Source organism: Barbus barbus (genome assembly GCF_936440315.1).
Source record: "Barbus barbus genome assembly, chromosome: 9".
Lineage (NCBI taxonomy): Eukaryota > Metazoa > Chordata > Actinopteri > Cypriniformes > Cyprinidae > Barbus > Barbus barbus.
The window spans coordinates 3,116,653-3,137,933 of NC_136737.1; the positions used below are offsets into that span (position 1 = coordinate 3,116,653).

Here is a 21,281-nt window from a genome sequence, read left to right on the forward strand (position 1 = left end):
GACCTTTGAGTCTCGTTTAGCGAAATGAACAAATCTTTTTCAGAGTCATTTCGTTCATTTTAGCAAAATATAGTTCAAATGTTACGTGGTACATTTCTAATGTTGAAGACATAGGCGGAGTTTCACATTTTTGCCTGGGGGGGCACCTACCGGTAGACCATGAGCTCTGATTTTTTATTTTTTACACACCGTATATACCGTTTTTTTTTTTTTTTTTTTTTTTTGCACACTGCATATACCATATTTTCTACATTTTCAATTATTTATAGCCTATATATTTTCTTCTTCATTTAAAGGAGCACTGCGTAAGTTCTGAAATTTCTAACAGTTACTGACACCAGTGGCCGTTAGAGGAACTTCAGCCAGTCTCATGCTCGTTCTCGGTGCGCACTAAATGAGGCTTTTTTGTTTGTTTTTTGTTTTTTGTTTTAAGCTTACGATGAGCTTTTGTGGGTGTCTTGGGTTGTGCTGGAGGCTGGTCGATTCTTTCCGTCCACAGAGTCCATTTCAAACACTACCGCTAGCGATTGCCGCTGTAGACGAGAACGCGCATGACGTCACATTTCGTGTGAAGCCCTCTTAGTGTAAAGACCATCGACTCTACCGTGCGACTCCACCGGGCAGGGACACCGGCAAGGGACAGTAGTATCGCTTTTTATTTTAGTTTTTTCATTTATATGTTTATTATTGAAATGTTGTTATATGCATGTGTCAATTTTATTAAATTTCTTTATTTTCTTAAATATGTGGGTATATAGTATTTATAGAGTTGTAACTTTTAGTTACTTTTTCTTATTTGCAAGTCGCTTTGGACAAAAGCGTCTGCTAAATGACAAAAGTAAAGTAAAGTAAAGTAAAAGCCAGTTTCCAAGAATCCAGTGCTTGCTTGTGAAAATCTGATAGCTTGACTGGTAACTTGTTACATTTAAAATTACAACCTAGCAAAAACTTTAAACCACCACAACGGTTAAATAATAAGTTTGGAATGAAAAACCAGGGAGCATTTCCTCCAAGCATACATTGTTTGACCCAGTTGATTTTAAACACTTGGTTAAGAGCTGTGAAATCAATAGCATTAAAGCCTCCTTCAGCGTGGTCCCTAATCATTGTTTTCCTTTTGATATATTCTGTCTTGTTTTTCCAAATAAATTTTAACAAAAGAGAGTCAATTAACGTTGCTGTCTTTTTGTCCACATATAACGATAGAGCCGGGTAAACCATTCTTGAAATTCCTTCCGCTTTTGAGAGCAGTGTCCTTCCTTGTATAGTTAAGTCCATTTGAAGCCATCTGTTAAAAATGGTCTTTGTTTTCTGTAGCTTAGGGGTAAAGTTTTCATCCAGTCTCTCCTTCTTTGATTTTTTAATTGATATTCAGAGATATTTCACTGACTGCTTGACCTTAATTCCATTGATCTTGATCAGGGTTTGGTTAGAGTCATGAACAGTTAAGTATTTCAATCTTGTCTGTGTTGATTAGGAGGCCAGAAGCTTTTGAAAAAAGATCCAGTCCTTTCAAAACATTCAGAACCTGGTTTTCATCTTTAAGAAAAAAACATGTGTCATCTGCTAGCTGAGATGTTAAAATAACATTATCACCTATTCTTATACCCTCAACATTGATACAGTTTACAGTATAAAGATTCAATAATTCTGCTGCAATTAAGAACAAAAAGGGGGAAATCGGGCAAAGTTAACAATTTATAATCAGAATTTAGGAGTGTGATGGGCCGCCAATTTTCAATGTAACGGTTATCTTTATTTGGTTTTGGCAAAAGTGTTATAAGACCTTGTTTCATAGATTCTATTACTTCACCAGAACTTAAACAGTCTATAAATACAGTGAAAATAAAATCTCTTAAATCCTTCCAAAAAGTTCTACAAAATTCAAATGGCAATCCATAAGGGCCAGGACTTTTATTTAAACTCGGCAAATCTGAAAAACTCTTTCCACAGAAAGAACATGAAAGTGGTTTCTCTTTTGAATGAACTTTCAGGTGTCTATTCAGGTTTGAAGCCCACATAAATGTTTTTCCACATTGATCACATTCATGCAGTTTCTCTCCAGTGTGGATGATCATGTGGTCCTTAAGGGTTGATGATTGTCTGAAACTCTTCCCGCACTGATCACATGTGAATGGTTTCTCTCCAGTGTGGATCCTCATGTGAACCTGGAGACTCTGTTTGTATGTGAAACTCTTTCCACACTGAGTGCAGGTGAAACTTTTCTTGTCTCTTCTTTTCTTAAAATTGTTCTGTTTGGTTTGAGAGCAGCTTAAAAAAAATTATCCAGTTTTGACATGATGTTTCTTCTCTTTATTCAGTTCTTCATTATCCTCCTTTTCTTCAATCAACTCTGAAATGAAAGTAAAAAAAAAATAAAAAAATAAACTGAGAAATGTGAAAAGAAAGACCTCTGATGAAACAGTGGAAAGAAGCAATTTCCATGTATTTTTATATAATTTTGATGCATTTTTTATATGACCTTAGTAACCCTGGAACTTTCCAGATAAACAATTATATAACATAAATTGATTTTTTTAAATTACCCAGTTTATTAAAAGTGTCCTTATTATTTATTGCTTCAACTATTGTACAGATTTGACAAATTTTCCTACTACAATAAATCTGATAAATTGTTTGAAGCTTTATAACCTTAATATTTTTCAGTGTCACTGATGAAGGATGAAGAATAAACACCAACCTGTTTGTTCTTCAGTGTGTTTCATTCTGCAGGGTTCTGGATCTCTCATGTTCTCTCTGTCCTTCAATAAACTCTGTCTCTGCAGATTTCACTTCTTCCTGATGCTCTGATGCTCGTCTTCACTTGTAGACTGATGAGAATATTCCAGCATTTATTACTGAACTGTGATTGTTGTGGGAGGAGCTTCACTGAAGGTGTGATTGTTGTGGGAGGAGCTTCACTGAAGGAGTGATTGTTGTGGGAGGAGCTTCACTGAAGGAGTGATTGTTGTGGGAGGAGCTTCACTGAAGGAGTGATTGTTGTGGGAGGAGCTTCACTGAAGGAGTGATTGTTGTGGGAGGAGCTTCATTGAATATGTGATTGTTGTGGGAGGGGCTTCACTTAAGGCGTGATTGTTGTGGGAGGAGCTTCACTGAAGGTGGAGCAGATCTGCAAAAGTTTGAGAGTTTGTTTTTCTACTAATTCACATATTAAGCATTTATGTTTATCTGCTATTTATAGAAAAATATCTGAATACAAATTCACACATGCATTTCTATTTGTCCGTAAGATTTTTACATTTAATATTTACAAATGTTACAATTGTATGAATAAAAGTCAAAAGAATAAACAGAAGTACAGTTATGTAACCAATAAAAATCAGTGTTTCCATAATTCCTTCCATTTGAGTTTAAATTTTTGTTCATTAGTTTTTACTTTTGTTTTGGTTTACATTAAACAGTTTAACACAGACTAATGAAAGAAATGCTGTTAGGACATCTGTATCTTGAAGATATCACAATAGTTACTGCATAGTTTAAGTCTGATGAGAAGAATGAAATGAACTTTAACTGGCCGTTTACAGGAGATCAGCATAATGAATAAAACGAGCTTAATGTGGCAATTAACAGATCTGAAGTCATCAGCATAATATGAGGTGAAAACAGGATCTATTATCATGAAATAGAGGATTTTCAGCAGCTGATAATATTGATGAGCCTCAGACTATAAACACTCATTAAACAAGTCATTCAGGATCAGCTGATCATCTCACTTTATTCTGAGTATAATATTCTGAGTTCTTTCCATTAGAAATAGAGCTCTATTGAAAAACATACTTCTCACTCTGACATGACTGACACACTCATCTTTACAGTTTCTGTCTGCAGTCCTATTCAAATATAAAAACATAAAGTAACTACATCTATTTTTATTTTACAAACATAAATGTCAAAAAAGAAAGAAAGCTAAATAACATTAAAATCTCATCAGCGAGTCTTGAGATTGATTTCTATTAATTTCCTTCACAGATTCATACTTCAGCTTTTGACTCCAAACACTGAAACAATCAAATACACGAATGTACAGAAAACAAACACTGGAAGAACATGAAAAAATCGGCCATGAATTTAAATAAAAGTGGTTATTTTGGCGTTTGATGCAAAAAAAAGCATTTCCATTAGTAAAGCACTACAGCACTAATCATTGCTCTTGTCGTCAGTCACACATGCAACACATCTATCACAGTATATTTTCTCTTAACGCTTCCCCGCCACTGACGAGTTTTTACGGCAATCCGTGTTCTAGGTGTATTACGGTAAGGAAAGCCCTAGCACTGTCCTGAATGAGTCACATGACTTCCGGTCCGAATACATGACGATCGACATTAATGGAAGGATCAGAGAAAATATAGATCATGATTTGATCAGGACGAAGTAGTCAGTGAGAGAGATGCCTTTACAGACACAGAAACATCTCTAGTTGTGTATGGACCGATAACCAGTCAATCTGAATATGTGTGTGTGTGATGATATATATATATATATATATATATATATATGTGTGTGTGTATACAGTATGTATATATATATGTGTGTGTGTGTGTATACAGTATGTATATATATGTGTGTGTGTGTGTGTGTATACAGTATGTATATATATGTGTGTGTGTGTGTATACAGTATGTATATATATATGTGTGTGTGTGTGTGTATACAGTATGTATATATATGTGTGTGTGTGTGTGTGTATACAGTATGTATATATATGTGTGTGTGTGTGTGTGATGATATATATATATATATATATATATGTGTGTGTGTGTATACAGTATGTATATATATATGTGTGTGTGTGTGTGTATACAGTATGTATATATATGTGTGTGTGTGTGTGTGTATACAGTATGTATATATATGTGTGTGTGTGTGTGTGTATACAGTATGTATATATATGTGTGTGTGTGTGTATACAGTATGTATATATATGTGTGTGTGTGTGTGTATACAGTATGTATATATATGTATGTAACCTATGTGTGTTTTCTGTTTACTGAATGCAATGTCAGTTATTCATATCATTATTTACAGGTGAAAGAATATGAAATTTGAATGTATTTTGCTTGAAAATGCACTACTTTGATAAAAATGTATTTTTGTCCAAAATGTTGTATTTCTGATGAAACCTATGTGCATTCAAGTGGTGATAAAACATGAACACGTGAAGATAGAATAAAATATTATTTATTTTATTATTATTATTAAAAGCAGAGGCTTGGTTCTTTATTCTGATATATAACATGTTTATATATTCATAGCAGAAAATATTCTGAGGGCCGTCAAATTTAGGTGAAGATCATCAAAACCGCCGGCGGGGGAAAGAGATAATGTAGGCTACTCATTACCAGTTACAATCATAGAAAAGAGATTAATTTCATTATATTTTAATAACCAATATACAGGAGTGAGCAAAAAGACACTCTTACCCATTGTAGCTTCTCTCGTTTTCTGATGAACTACGGTGGGCGCGCAGGGACAAAATACCAAGCCGCTGCAATATTTGAACCACCAGGGGGCACTCAAACACCATTTCATTTGCAACCATCACAACAGCATTTCAGTCATTCTTGAGACATGGGATAAAACATGTCATCAGGTTTAAAAAATACTCATATTTTCAATTATAAATGTTATGGGGATTAATAATAGAATGTATTTAAGACAATTATTCCCTTTAATTTATTTTGATCATTATTTTGTGAAATCTATGACCCTTATTGTGTTCTCACTACATCTAAAACACTTGTGTCCACAGAGAAGGGTTCAATCACTCATATGATATAACATGGATACAAATGTTGTTTTTTAATGAAAAAAAACAGCTTGTTTTATAAAAAGCAACACTTAATAATATCTCATATCAAAGCAATTTTGTTTTTCTTTGACATTTATGTTTCATAAGGTTTCAAAATTGTGTCCCCACTTTTTGTCAACACCGTCAAACATTGATTAAAATATAATCAAATCAGGGAATATCAGGAGGTTGTGATGAGGTTGTGTTTTTAAAAGTTTGGTTCTGAAGTTATCCAGTAATTTAAATGAATTATCATATTTGATCAAGAATCTTATACCACATGCATATGTTGAATGTAGTGATGTCCATGTTAAAGCTATGTGTGTGTGTGTGTGTGTGTGTGTGTGTGTGTGTTCTGCCTATATTTTCACATCTCACTGTTAAGTAAATTCTACAAACAATACCCCATAATGACAACGTGAACAAAGCTTGTTTGAAATTTTTGCAAATAAAAAGAAATCACATGTACGTAAGTATTCAGAGCCTTTGCTCAATAATTTGTTGAAGCACCTCTGGCAACAATTACAGCCTCAAGTCTTTTTGAGTACGATGCTATAGAAGCTTGGCACATTTTTGGACGGTTTCTCCCATTCTCCTTTGCAAGACCTCTCAAGCTCCATCAGGTTGGATGGGGAGCATTAATGATAATGATTCAGATTCTCAGACTGGGCAGAAGGTTCACCTTCCAACAGGAAAACAACCCTAAGCACTCAGCCAAGATAACAAAGTAGTGGCTACGGGACAACTCTGTGAATGTCCTTGAGTGGCCCAGGCTATCTCAATATTTTGGTGCACTGAGCTGTTTTTTCCCTGAGTCCCTCAGTCTCTGCCGCTGAAAAATACCCCCACAGCACGAGGCTGCTACCAGCACACTTTACTTTTGGGATGCTGATGAGCATTGCCTGGTTTTCTTTAAACATGATGCTTGAAATTGAGGTTTATCAGACCAGATAATCTTGCTTCTCATAGTCTGAGGGTTCTTTAGATGCCAAGTGTGTTTTCATGCGTCTTCACTGAGGAGAGGATTGAGTCTTGCCACATTGTCATAAAGCCCAGATAGCTGGCGTGTTGCAGAGATGTTTGTCCTTCTGTGGGTTTCTCCTATCTCCACATATGATCAGGTTCTGGGTCACCAGTCTAACCAAGGCCCTTCTCCATCAGTTGAAAAAAAAATCTATTTCAGGCTTTAATATAGCAAAAGTGTGAGATTTTATGTAACTTTTATATTTGCAAATACTGAATTGGTGTGAGGGTCATGTCATTATCAGGAAAATGTTGATTTCATTACAAACACATTTTATGATCATATTCAGAGACCTCCCATAGTATCCATAACAGGGTTGAAAATTAATAGTGCCCATATCTTAAAATAATGGCACATAATAATAGGGATTTGATGCTTGAGGAGGGAAAATATGTTTTTCAGGAAGTTAAATGTCATTAATGCTGTGGGGTGTTCAGAAAAGTCATATTTTTTGGTAAAAAAATAAAAAAATGTGTAATCTTAAATCGTACCGGTTTCGTTGAATGACTCAGATAACGTTAGGCGAGCGCAGGTCAGTGTGTTTTGCTGATACATTCATTAGATGAGCGTTAATTCGCTGAGATCCCGGGACTGGTCGGGACTCGCGCGCTGAGCTAGTGTTTCATCATCAGCAGCAGCAGCAGCAGCATGGGGAACGCGCCCGGTTCGACTCTGGCGGAGCTGAGCGCGTGTGAATCCCATCAGTGGTACCGCAAGTTCATGACCGAGTGCCCGTCCGGTCAACTCACCTTCTACGAGTTCAAGAAGTTCTTCGGCCTGAAAAACCTGTCAGAAACCTCAAACGAGTACATCAAGACCATGTTCAGGACCTTCGACATGAACGACGTAAGAAGCGCGTTTATTATCATTTTCTGTCATGTTCTTATTAATAGGTATTATAGTATGCATATTTATATTTAGAATGTCATCACCCTTTGTATTCATCGTCAATGTTTATAATAATTATTATTGTTTTTTTTCACTGTGAGTCTTTTTAAAAAATATTTTATGTTTATTGAACACGTTTCAGATTGTTAGTGTAAATTTGGTAAAGTTTTGTGTATAATCAATTTTTCATGAAGTTTGGATATTTTATTAAATACCATCCTGACTCCTCAACGTGCAAAAGGCCCCAAATGTTATTATTATGCTATATATTAAAGTTTATAGAGGTTATTAGAGTAGCTAACGAAATCTAAAACTGCAAAAAAATACATTTTTTTGTTAGCCTACTATGAATTTTAACTGAAATAAAAAATATTAAAAGCAAAAATTAAACTTATTTGATTTCAGCTGGTTTCCAAGGCAGCGTTTCTCATTTCCATGCTGTAAAACTGAAACTGAAACCTAGACATATTTAAATAATAATAATAATACTGACAAAAACACACAACAAAGCTAATAAAACTAACTAAAATTAAACTGAAAAGAGAAAATTATTTATTTTTATAAATAAAAATTTTACCAAAAACTGTTGCAGTATCTCAATACTAAAATAACCTATAAGGACCTCAAACACACAAATGTGTGTGTATATATATATATATATATATACAGGTGAAGGTAAAGTTAGTTCATGGGTCAGCGGTGAGACCAGCATCACCTCACGTCCCCTCTGCTTCGGTTCAGCTGAGGATTGTGGGTAATGAGATCTGCATTAATATGGTAAATTTAGATAACCTGCAGCACTGCACAGGTCAGAGGTCCTACCTAAAACCCATCAGAGCTGCTAATCTGGTTTCCCTGTCCTCACAGACTGGTGGCTGTATTTCTGAACACAGCTTTCATTCATGTCAACACAAAAAATACAAGAATATTTGATATATTTTAAATATATATAAAATGTAGTAATTAGATTACGGCCCATTACATTTTATAATGCTCATAACCAGATTACAGTTTCTTTTTTATGGATTACATGTTAAAATTCTACTGTGTTTCATATCGTTTAGCTTTGAATATATTCACAGTATAGAACGGGGTAAATGTCATTTAAATACATTTTTTCAATCCATGCCTCTGACAAAATCACCTTTCAGTTAATTATATGTTAATATTTCAATAATTTAACATTTTGCATTTGCATGTTCACATTTCAGTTAATGGTCACTGATATGCAGGTCAAAAAATATTTCAACTGTAGAAACTGTATTGAATTTATTTTCATTTGACATTTTTATGATTTTTTTTTTAAATATTATCTTCACAAACTCTCTGCAGTTCTTTTATTTAGCCTAGTTTGATAAAGTTTGCTGTTATGAAATGTTTAAATGCATTTCATGATGTTGATATCAAATAATGAAGTATATTTTGATTCTCTTCACTTTCAATAACAATAATCCCGTTTAATTCTATAAACAAATCAGGTCAAAGTAATCCAAAAGTAGCCAGAATACATCACCAAAAATGATCTAGACTATCTAGATTGTGTAATTTATAATCTGTAACAGACTATAATTTGTTTATAGTTATGTATATGTTAATGTGTGTGTGTCATCATCAGGACGGCTGTATTGATTTCATGGAGTATGTAGCAGCTCTGAGTTTGGTTCTGAAGGGTGGAGTTAAACAGAAACTGCGCTGGTACTTCAAGCTCTATGACGTGGACGGCAGCGGCTGCATCGACCGCGAGGAGCTGCTGCTCATCTTCAAGGTATCTGAAGACTTTAGTCACTGATGGTCATGTGATGTTGTGTTTGTCTTCAGCTCCACCTGCTGGAGTCACAGATTACAGGATGAACAGCCTCCATCTGTGTGTGAACATACTGCTGAAATCATCTTACGCTCTGAGTCTGTGTAAGAGGATCTCCACGTCACAGAAACACACGTTCACATGACGAACTTTCATCTGTTATTGTTTTTCTGCCGCAGGCCATTCGAGCCATTAGTGGAACAGAGCAGGAGATCTCAGCAGAAGAGTTTACCGATATGGTGTTTGACAAGATTGACCTCAATGGAGACGGTAATCTATCTATCTATAAATAATAGTAATAATAAATAAATAATGCATTTTATTTGTAATGCGCTTTTCTTAAACCCAAAGCGCTACAATAATACAGAAACACTAAAAGAACAAATACAAATTACAAGAATGAATTAAAAAAACCTTGAATAAATGCATCCTAAACGGGTTTTGTTTTTGTTTGTTTGTTCTTTTAAAGTGATCCAGGCTTGGTGCATTTCTGATATTAAAAGGAAGTGCATTCCATAATTTGGGGGCTTTTAATGAAAAAGCTCTTTCGCCCATAGTAAAATTAAACAGGCAGAGCGAAGAGAGCGAGAGGGAGTATATGAATTTATAAGAGAGCAAAGATACGCTGTGGTGCAATGTAGTGCTTTGTATGTTAAAATTAGAATTTTAAAATCAATCCTAGCATTAATAGGAAACCAGCGTAATTGTGAAAGCACAGGTGTAATGTGTTCCCTTGGAGAAGTATGAGTTATCACACATTTCGAATGTACTGCAGCCTATTAAGAGATTTATCTGGAAGGCCAGAAAACAGGGAATTACAATAATCGAATCTAGATGTAATTAAGGCGTGTATAAGCATTTCTGCATCAGCAAATGTAAGAAAAGAGATCTAAGTCGTGCAGTGTTTTTAAGATAGTAGAAGGCAATTTTAGAAATGTGTTTTATATGTGCATCAAATGTTAGCTGAGGATCAAAAATGACACCAAGATTCCGCACCTGTGAGGATGGATGAACTATGCTAGAATCAACAGCCAAACGTATGCCATCAGCCTTACATGTGGCTGCCACTGTACCGATTAACATCAGTTTCGATTTAGAGCCATTCAGTTTCAGGAAGTCAAGTCAAGTCAAGTCACTATTATTTGTGTAGCGCTTTTAACAATGCAAATTGTGTCAAAGCAGCTTTACATCAGCTTGATATAAAGCTCGGTGGCTTTACATCAGCTTTACAGTATTTAGACGGGAAATAGTGTGTTGAAACAGTGTCATTCTCCTCTTGTCAGACAAAACCAGCAGTTTAAATCTAGGCTAAAGCAGAGTCAGATTGTGCAAAGGACACATCTGGTTCCTGTGGTCTTGTCCCGATGGCCGTCTAGGAGACAGGGTCTTCACTGGGGATCAGTGTCTGGGGCTCATCTAGTTGTCCTGGTCTCCGCTGACGTTCAGGGCTGTAGAGGTCATCTGTAGGTGCTGATCCACCATCTGATCTGGATATGAACTGGTGGCTACGGGGACCTCAGAATATGAAAGAAACAGACTAATATTAGCGTAGATGCCATTCTTCTAACGATGTAAGAAATACATTGGGTGTTTTGTGAAGTGTTCCCGGTTTTGGTTGACCTAAATAATGCAGCCTAACAATCTTTCAACGGATTTGAATTATAGAAATGCGATAGTGTATTATGTGTAAACCAGGTTAAAGAGATGGGTCTTTAATCTAGATTTAAACTGACAGAGTGTGTCTGTCTTCCCAGTGTTAGGTAGTTAGGTAGTAGGATGTTACTTTGCATTCAAATTCTGATCTCTTCTAGATAATTTCTCAGTGTAGATAATGTAGAGTGAACATCAGAGTTTGTGGTGATGTAAATCTAGGTATCATCCACATAGCAGTGGTACCCAAGAGCATACTTCTTAATAATCTGCCCAAGTGTAAGCATATATATTCTAAACAGAATTGGGCCCAATACTGAACCCTGAGGAACTCCCTGTTGAACAGGCACAGTATCAGATCTATCTATCTATCTATCTATCTATCTATCTATCTATCTGTAAATGAATTACTCTAATGAATTCACATGAATGAATTATGTAAATGTGTGTGTTTAGGTGAGCTGTCTCAGGAGGAGTTTATGGAGGGCATTCAGGCTGACGAGGTTCTGTTGAAGATGTTGACTCAGAGTTTGGATCTGACTCATATCGTTAAAAAAATCTACAGTGAGATCAACTCGGAGCAGCAGCTGCACTGATCCCAGACCAGCAGATGATGAAGATGATGGCTGTTGTGCTGGTTTTGCAGCAGGTCAATTCGCAGCTCGTTTCTCCTGGTGTATTTCTCATTTTGAAAGAGAAGAGGTTTAAACCCTCAACACATCAGATTTTTCCAGTATTTACCATGTTTTACTGTGTTACTCTCAGCGGGAAATCTTAATGCAATCTCAAAGAATAACTTTTGTGACTGAAACTAGAGCAAACCCTGTTTAGTCAAGTGCACTTATACACACTTAAACTTTGAACCATTCCTGTAAAATACAACATTCTTCAGTCCTGTGATGTGTATATATAGGGATAACAATGTTATGTAAAAAATGCAGTATTATATTATGTAGAGGACATTTATAATGTTAGTCATATTACACTTGGATTCTCTTTTGAAAATAAAACATGAAACCTGTTCTTTGTTTGCAGAGTAATACCTTTAAACAACCTCAACATATTTGACATGATCTATTGAACTGACTGATAATCAACGCAGTTTTGTATTTATGTCCTAAATATTTGTAACAAAATAGAATTTCATATAAAATACATGTAAGATAAAACTAATAATCAGTTATAAGTAAAACAACACAACAAATCAGTATTATTTCAGCATTTCTTATATACAATGATGGTATTTATTAATATTTTCAATTAGCTTTTCATTATCTAATCAGATGTATTTAATTTACAGATTACAATTTCACTAATTTGTAGTGTAATTTTAGCTTTAATTAGTTTTAGCAATTTCATTTTGAGCTTTTGTAGACTACTTTTTAAAAATATTCCTATAACGATTTAAATTTTTTAGTACTTCAACTTAAACAATTATTTCTGTAACATTCAGTTAGGGTTTTGTAAGTTTAAGTTTTTGATCTAATATTTATATTATTTTATTAAAATCAATTTCAATACATTTTTAACTTTAAATCAGTTACAGATTACGATTTTCACTTTTTTATTTTTATTTTTTAATTTTACGTTTTAATTACTATTTTAGTGTCAGAACCTTCTTACACTAAATATTGTTGACAATAAAAATAAATGAGTATAAAAATAAAAAAAACAGTCTTAAGTCGCTGGGGTATATTTGTAGCAATAGCCAAAAATACATTGTATGGGTCAAAATTATAGATTTTTCTTTTATGCCAAAATCCATAGATCATGTTCCATGAAGATATTTAGTAAATTTCCTACTGTAAATATATAAAAACTCAATTTTTGATTTGTAATATGCATTGCTAAGAACTTAATTTAAACAACTTTAAAAGCCATTTTCTCAATATTTTGTTTTTGCACCCTCAGATTCCAGATTTTCAAATAGCTGTATCTCGGCCAAATATTGTGCTATCCTAACAAACCATACATCAATGCAAAGATTATTTATTCAGCCTTATTCAGATGATGCATACATCTCAGTTTCGAAAAAAAATTATCCAGTCTGTGCTCAGTATAACTCGTATAAAGCTAATCTTAAGGTAAACTATAAAAACGATCTTTTATGTGAATACGCGTGTGCTGCAGGTGAGTCAGAGAAAGGCGCGTGACGTCACGGCTGTACCTGAGTTTCGGCTGAAGGTGAAACTTTGGAGCAGAGTTTGAAACACAAGAGAAACGCGCTTCTCACGCTTTTCTCACGGACTCACGGCGAAAGTGCGAGCGCTTTATCTGATTAAAGACCAGTTTATGACCGCTTAAACTAGATTAATTCCCAAAGCAGCGCGTTTTGGCGGAAAAGGCCTCAGGATTGCTGGGTTTGCCGCTTCCTGAAACCCTCAGGTGAGACTCATTAACATTTCAAACACATTTCTATTTAATTTCTACACACTTTATCCCCCATTCCAGCAATATAATACACTAGAATATGCTTTACTGTCGGAATTACATTGTTTTATCGACGACATGGAGAATTAATGCGATAGTATCGAATATCAAAGTCACAATGAGTCGACTTATGCCTATTGTTTCTGATCATACGTTGAATTAATGATCATATTAAGCCTAATTATTAATATGAGCTTCATCTGGTGTGTGTTTACAATCAAGTTATGAAACTTTTAAATCTGGTCGTTTAAAGTGCAGTTTATGCTGCTGCTGCTAATAGTACAAATATTCATTTTATATTTGTTAATATAAAATTGTTATTAATATTATAAAATGTATTAGATATAACATCTAAAATATTAATTGATTTTTTTTAATTAAATGCTACTTTTGTAGTGTTTTCCTCCTACAGAATGTGATATTATATTACATACTTATTGCTAATAATATTAAAACGTATTAGAAATAAAAATAGTGACTAAAATGATTTAGTCCCCTCTACAGAGGGTCATCATGTTAATATAATATTTAGTAATTATTTTAACGATCATAATATTGCTAAAGAAGTTGATTTTGTCATTTTATCATTTTATTCTTAAATTAATGGAAATATTTCGTTTTTTTTATAACATGTTTACACAATTTTAGTAATAAGTAGTGCTATCAAACAATTAATCGCGATTAATCGCATTCAAAATAAAAGTTTTTCCTCCTCTACAGAGGGTCATTGTGTTAATATAATATTTTTTTAGTAATTTTTCTAATTATCATAATAAATCTAAGGTATAAAAATATATAAAAGGTTTGTTGATATAATTCAAATCTACTAAAATAACAAATAATTTTTTAATGAAATATTTTGTTTGTAGGCTGAGTTTGATTTGCCTCTTTTATGTGTTTTTCCTCCTCTACAGAAGATCATTGTTAAAATGATATTTAATTATTATAATATTTAATTAATATAACAATATCAAGTGTATTAAAAATGAGAAAATACTTTTAATTATTACGATTTAATGAAATATTATTAGTGTTTTTAGGCTAACTTGTATTATTTTTAACCTCATCTGTGTTTTTCCTCCTATTGATATTATTAATTATTATACTATTATTTTAGAAATTGTTAAAAGAGTAAAATATGTATTAATTTATATAATATGTTTAGTATTATAAAATGCATTAAGAATGAAACTATTAAAGATATTGTTAAATGTTTGACTAAAAATATTAGTGTTTTAGGCTCAGTTTGATTGATTTTTAGGCTGGTTGTGTTTTTCCTCTAAAGAAAGGTCATCGTGGTAATATGATATTTGATTAATTATTATAATATTATTTTAGAAATGGTTAAAGTAGTGAAATATGTATTAATATTATTAACATTATAAAGTGTTTTAAAAGTAAAACCATAGTGCATTGTTTTATTAATGTTGTCAGTGTGTGTAGGCTGGGTTTGATGATTCTCAGCCTCACTGATGCACTCTTCCTCGTCTCCAGAAGGCAGTGATGTCCTCTCATCCACGGCGCGTGCGTCTGAAGCCCTGGCTGGTGTCTCAGGTGGATAGCGGGACGTTTCCCGGTCTGGTGTGGCTGGACCGCGAGGCCAAACGCTTCCAGATCCCCTGGAAACATGCCACGCGCCACACGCCGCAGCAGGAGGAGGAGAACACCATCTTTAGGGTGAGTGAAGGAGATCCCGAGGCCTGGGGTGCGGTAGGTTCAGGATGGGGCTGATCCGACCCGTGTGTGTGTGTGTGTGTCAGGCCTGGGCCGTGGAGACGGGGAAGTATCAGGAAGGCGTGGACGAGCCGGATCCGGCCAAATGGAAAGCGCAGCTGAGGTGCGCCCTCAACAAGAGCCGCGAGTTTAACCTCATCTATGACGGGACCAAAGAGGTTCCCATGAACCCGCTGAAGATCTACGACGTGTATGATATCCCTCAGACCTCCAGCAACCCGGGTAACACACACACACACACACACACACGAATTCCTGTCAAACACACAATTCACATTTCATCTCAACTCTGGAGGTCTGGAATTATTCTCGCTCACATTTTACAATTTCATAGTCATGCATTTTCTATACATTTTAAAATAATTTAGATAAAGTATACATTTTAGAATTTATACTTTTTGTTTTTTAATTAATAGTTAAAAATGCAGAAGTTAACAGCGAGTGAATCATTGTTTATTCATGTTATATATGTCTTTATATTCTGTTCTTAGTATTCTGCTAATGCCAGATATATAATATGACGAATTATGAGCTGATGTTGGTTTAAATTTAATCAAATAATCAGCATTTAATAATTTAATTATATGAGCTGATTCATTTGTGCTTTAACAAAATTAACAAGTGTTTGTTTTAGCCTGAAATAGTCGATTTTCAATTTGAAAAATGTCCTAATAACGTTACAAATAAAATGTTATTGAAGTTATAAGGACTCAAACTAGTTTAGATATTCCCAAAGACGTAATTACTTATAAAATACCCGTTGTTATTATTATTAAAACAAATTGTTCATTGAGACATCAAATATGATTAATTTGACATGTTTAATAATTTTTATAGCCCTATATGGACATAAATACACAACATGCTCTAATAAAGTTAAAATAAAATGGTAACAAAGTTATTCAAACTTAATCTTGTGATACTGTTTTTGAAACAGTATTACTTTATACCTGTAAAAGACTTGCTGTTGTTAAAAGAGAAATTGTATTTGCATAATTTCATTCTTAAAATTATTTTTAAAATTGTTTTTATGATGTGACATTTGTACGCAATTTTTGTTCTTGAATTAATGGAAATAATGAATTTTCTTTAATTATAAAAAAAAAAACTTAAAATATATATTTTATTTTAATGTTATTCCCAAAACTGTTTTTTATACTCAAAAAAATTTGAAGCAATCAAAACCAACAAAAGAGCAACAATATGCAAGTGCTATTACAAGTAAAATTAAATCAAATGATTGTCTGCAAAATGTGTGTTTGTATATTAAATATATTTTCATGTAATATAAAATGTATATACATTAAATATTTTCAAAATGCATACATGCATGTGTTTCTATTTATATAAAGAAAATAAATATACTCAGTACACACACACAAATTATGTAAACAAACTTTTATTTTGGATGTGATTAATCGTTTGACAGCACTAGTAATAATACAAAATCATAATACTATTTCCCAAGATTTTTTATTTAACGCAGTATTTTAAAGAAGTATTGAGTATGCAAGTCTTTGATTGTGAACGCAGGTTCAGTTCCCACGTATGAGACGGACGGTGAGGAAGACGATGTTCCTGACACTCCCGAGCCTCTTCCTCCGTACCCGCCTCATGGTACTGCATCCCAGGATCCTCTCAGGTTAAACCCGGTGTGTGTTTGCTGTTGACTGAGTGTTGCTCTGGTGTGCAGGCATGAGCTCGTCTCCGCTGGGTCCGGTCTGGACTCCTCCGGGCTCCGTGTCTCCCATGCAGCCTCCCAGCTGTCCTCCTCGCGCCGCTCCTCGCTCTGTGGAGGTGTGGCCCAAGAAGGAGCCGCTGGACGTGGAGATGCAGCCGCCGCCCATGGAGATTCAGACACCCACGCCGCTGGAGGCCATGTTCGCCACGCCGGAGACCTGGATCAGCTCCCTGCCCAGTACACACCTCTCTCGCACACACACTCACTCTCGCGCACTCACTCACTCACTCGCACGCACGCACACACTCACTCGCTTGCACTCACTCTCGCACACTCACATGCACTCACTCACTCACATGCACACACACACTCACTCTCGCACACACACTCACTCACTCACATGCACACTCACTCTCGCACACACACACACTCACTCACTCACATGCACACTCACTCTTGCACAAACTCTCACTCACTCACATGCACTCACTCACTCACATGCGCACACACACACACACACACACTCACTCACATGCACACTCTCTCGCACGCACACACACTCACATGCACACTCACTCTCGCACACACACACACACACTCACTCACATGCACACTCTTGTACACACACACACTCACTCACATGCACACTCTTGTACACACACACACTCACTCACATGCACTCTCTCGCACGCACACACTCACTCACATGCACTCACTCGCATGCGCACTCACACTCACTCTCGCACACACACACTCTCACATGCACATTCACACTCGCACACACTCTCGCGCACACACACTCACTCACTCTCGCGCACACACACTCACTCACTCTTGCACACACACTCACATGCACATTCACACTCGCTCTCGCACACACTCACTCTCGCACACACTCACTCACATGCACACTCGCTCTCGCGCACACACTCACACTCACTCTCGTGCACACACACTCACATGCACACTCACTCTCGCACACACTCACTCACATGCACACTCTCACTCACTCACATGCACACTCACTCACACTCACTCTCGCACACACATTCACACTCACTCTCGCACACACATTCACACTCACTCTCGCGCACACACACACTCACACTCACTCTCGCACACACTCACTCTCGCACACTCACTCACATGCACACTCACTCTCGCACACACTCACTCTCGCGCACTCACTCACACTCACTCTCGCACTCACACTCACTCTTGCACACACTCACACTCACTCTTGCACACACTCACTCACATGCACACTCATTCTCGCGCACACACACGCACTGACTCACTCACTCACATGCACTCACACACACACATACACAGAAAACTAGTAGATAGAACATAAAAACAATATAGAAAGCTAGTGGGGTTTTTTATAGAAAAACAAGCAGTAAGAAAAATAAAAAACGTTACGTGACTAATTTTGAACATGTTTAACAGTTTGATCTTAAATTATAATTGTTGTAAGATGAAATTGTCAACTGAATGTCAAATTCATAATATTTTTTCACATTCAATATAGCAGTAAATGAAGATCTTAATGGATAATTTATTAAATTAAAATTAAAGTAAAATCAATGCTAAAATTAAAGTGAATGTAAAATTACAATAAATATGCTAAATTTTACAAGTTTAATTGATAAATACAAATTTTGGAAAATTGGAAAAAAGTATAATATGAATACATTGGTCAATAAAAAGAAATTAGGAGTTGAATATCAAATTAAAGGTTTTGGACATTTTAATTGACAATTTGACCTTAAATCTTTATTTTTGTTGTTAAATTAACAAGATTATATAATTCAACATGTTTAATTTGGTCTAAAATGTAAATTTTTGTATCTTGTGGCAGAGGTCTTCAAGGGTATATGACACATATTATGTAAACAAAAACTTTTATTTTGGATGCGATTAATCGTTTGCTGGCACTAATGATAAATAATATCAAATGTATTAATGTGTTTATACAGTTCAACGTTTAATTGATAAATAGACGTCACATGTATATTTTTGCCACTCTGTAACATAAAACCCTGTCGTATCTCACCCACAATGCCCTGTGTGTGTTTAGTGACGGATCTGGAGGTACAGTTCTATTACCGCGGTAAGGAGGTGTGTCCGCCGGTGATCGTCAGTAACCCGCAGGGCTGTCGTCTGTTCTATGGTGATCTGGGGCCCATCGTCAATCAGGAGGAGCTGTTTGGCCCCGTCAGTCTGGAGCAGGTGCGCTTCCCCTCCACCGAACACATCCCTAACGACAAGCAGCGGGTGTTCACGAGCCGCCTGCTGGACGTCATGGACCGCGGCCTCATCCTGGAGGTGAGCGGACACGACATCTACGCCGTGCGCCTCTGCCAGTGTAAGGTGTACTGGTCCGGCCCCTGCGCGCCCAACCCCAACACACCCAACCTGATCGAGCGCCAGCACAAGGTCAAGCTCTTCTGCCTCGAGTCCTTCCTCAGCGGTGAGTGATCGCAGTCACATGACACCAGAGGAGGACCTCTGCTGTTTGTGGAGATCTAGGAAAGCTGTTTTTTCCATTTCATTATTATTATTTTATTAATGGTTAAATATAACTTTATTAATCAAAAGCATGAAAATCATTTAATTACAAGGTGTCTATTAGATCATACAAGATTTACAGTGGATATTTATTAAAAGGTGAAGAACCACCATCATGCTCATAATTACTACTTTCACAATCAATTATCAGCACGAAATTTATACTTGTGACAGGCTATTGTATTATACTATAAATGATATAAATATTTTCCAATTAAATCATATTTGTCAGTTTAATTTATCTTATTTTATTATATGATTCCAACTTACAAAAAGACAAAACAAAACATTTGTGTAATTAATAGTGTCGTGTGTGTGTGCAGGTGTGATCGCTCATCAGCGCGGGATGCTGTCGTCTGAGTCTCCGCTCTATGACATTCATCTGTGTTTCGGTGAGGAGTGGCCTGACGGCAGACCCCGCGAACGCAAGCTCATCACGGTGCAGGTCAGACGCTACGCCACGGCTCTTATTCAGACTAATACAGGACACACAAACAAATAAACAAGACGCATGCATGCATGGACCACTTTCTGTTAAACATGTTAGGGAATGAATTATGAACTTCCGAATAAATAAAATAACATGCAAATATGGGAGGATGTTGTATAGGGAAGGAATTATGAACTCAAAAATATCAATTTATAACTAAAAAACACATGGAGGACTTTGTATCAAATGTATTTGGGAATGAATTGTGAACTTTAAAATAGAAATCATTATTATTAAATACGAATGAATATAAATGAGTGAATAAATTAAGACACGAGGACAACTTTGCAGTAAATAGATTAGGGATTCAATTATGAACTTAAGTATAAATAAAAATACATGTGAATAAATGAATGAATAAAACTTGTAGCAAATTTTGTATGAAATATTTTAGGAAATTATGAACTTTATAAAGAAATACAAAAAAAAACCTCATGATGTAAATGAAATGTATAAATAACAATAAAAATATAAATGTCACATGTTTTTCTTTAAACGATCCATAATAATTTGAGGGTTTTAGCCGATAATAACTAGAAATTATACCGCTATAATGTGCTTAATTTTCATATTTTAGCACTTTTTTATTTATTATATATTACTCTTTATTTTGATACAATTAAAAAGGAATGTAAAATTGTTAAAATAGTTTCAAAGTAAAATGCGATGAACCTAACTCTTACTTATCAAGTAAAATATTGATCACGTCGAATCAACAACATTAACATCAACTAAAATACAAACATGATGTTTTTATAATAAAAAGAAAATAATAAATTGATATTGGTTGTTTTTACCAAATTAAATGCCACCCACCAAATATATACTGTATTTAATTATTGCTATTATTATGCATGTATTAGTCTATTATTGATCGGTATTATAGTCAATACATTTAAATAAAATCCATAAAATGCAATTAATCATGTAGAAGCATGTACGAATGTTGTTTATAGAAATTACACTGATATTGGTTGTTTTTACCAAATTAAAAATAGCTCATCTTTGCTGTGCTGCATAAATTATGCAGATGTTAACTGGAGGAGCAATCAGAAGCATCTGTGGGCGGGGCTTGTTCACTCAGAGTGTGTGTGTGTGTGCGCATGTCTCTCTGTGTGTGTGTGTGTGCATGTCTCTCTCTGTGTGTGTGTGTGTGTGTGTGTGTGTGTGTCTCTCTGTGTGTGTGTGTGTGTGTGT

General features: G+C 35.3%; 2 protein-coding genes across 3 annotated transcripts in view; both read left to right on the plus strand.

The window, feature by feature from the left end:
* Positions 1 to 7,484: 7,484 nt before the first annotated feature.
* LOC306875364 (guanylyl cyclase-activating protein 1-like) lies at positions 7,485 to 12,199 on the plus strand (the record flags this gene model as incomplete). The annotated part of the gene is made up of 4 exons (XM_079425873.1): positions 7,485 to 7,682; positions 9,340 to 9,489; positions 9,708 to 9,798; positions 11,635 to 12,199. 4 exons carry the CDS (start codon positions 7,485 to 7,487, stop codon positions 11,772 to 11,774), a joined length of 579 nt encoding a protein of 192 aa, XP_079281999.1. The 3' UTR covers positions 11,775 to 12,199.
* Positions 12,200 to 13,315: 1,116 nt separating this feature from the next.
* Positions 13,316 to 21,281, plus strand: part of LOC306875203 (interferon regulatory factor 6-like) — an 8,889-nt gene continuing 923 nt past the window's right edge. The window contains exons 1-7 of one of the 2 annotated variants that reach the window (XM_079425665.1): positions 13,316 to 13,563; positions 15,043 to 15,285; positions 15,369 to 15,564; positions 16,876 to 16,959; positions 17,036 to 17,260; positions 19,104 to 19,496; positions 19,918 to 20,039. In XM_079425665.1, the coding sequence (XP_079281791.1) occupies positions 15,112 to 15,285; positions 15,369 to 15,564; positions 16,876 to 16,959; positions 17,036 to 17,260; positions 19,104 to 19,496; positions 19,918 to 20,039 (1,194 nt within the window). In that variant the 5' untranslated portion in view covers positions 13,316 to 13,563; positions 15,043 to 15,111. The remainder of the gene's footprint in view (positions 13,564 to 15,042; positions 15,286 to 15,368; positions 15,565 to 16,875; positions 16,960 to 17,035; positions 17,261 to 19,103; positions 19,497 to 19,917; positions 20,040 to 21,281) is intronic. The other variant, XM_079425664.1, reaches the window with a different exon arrangement.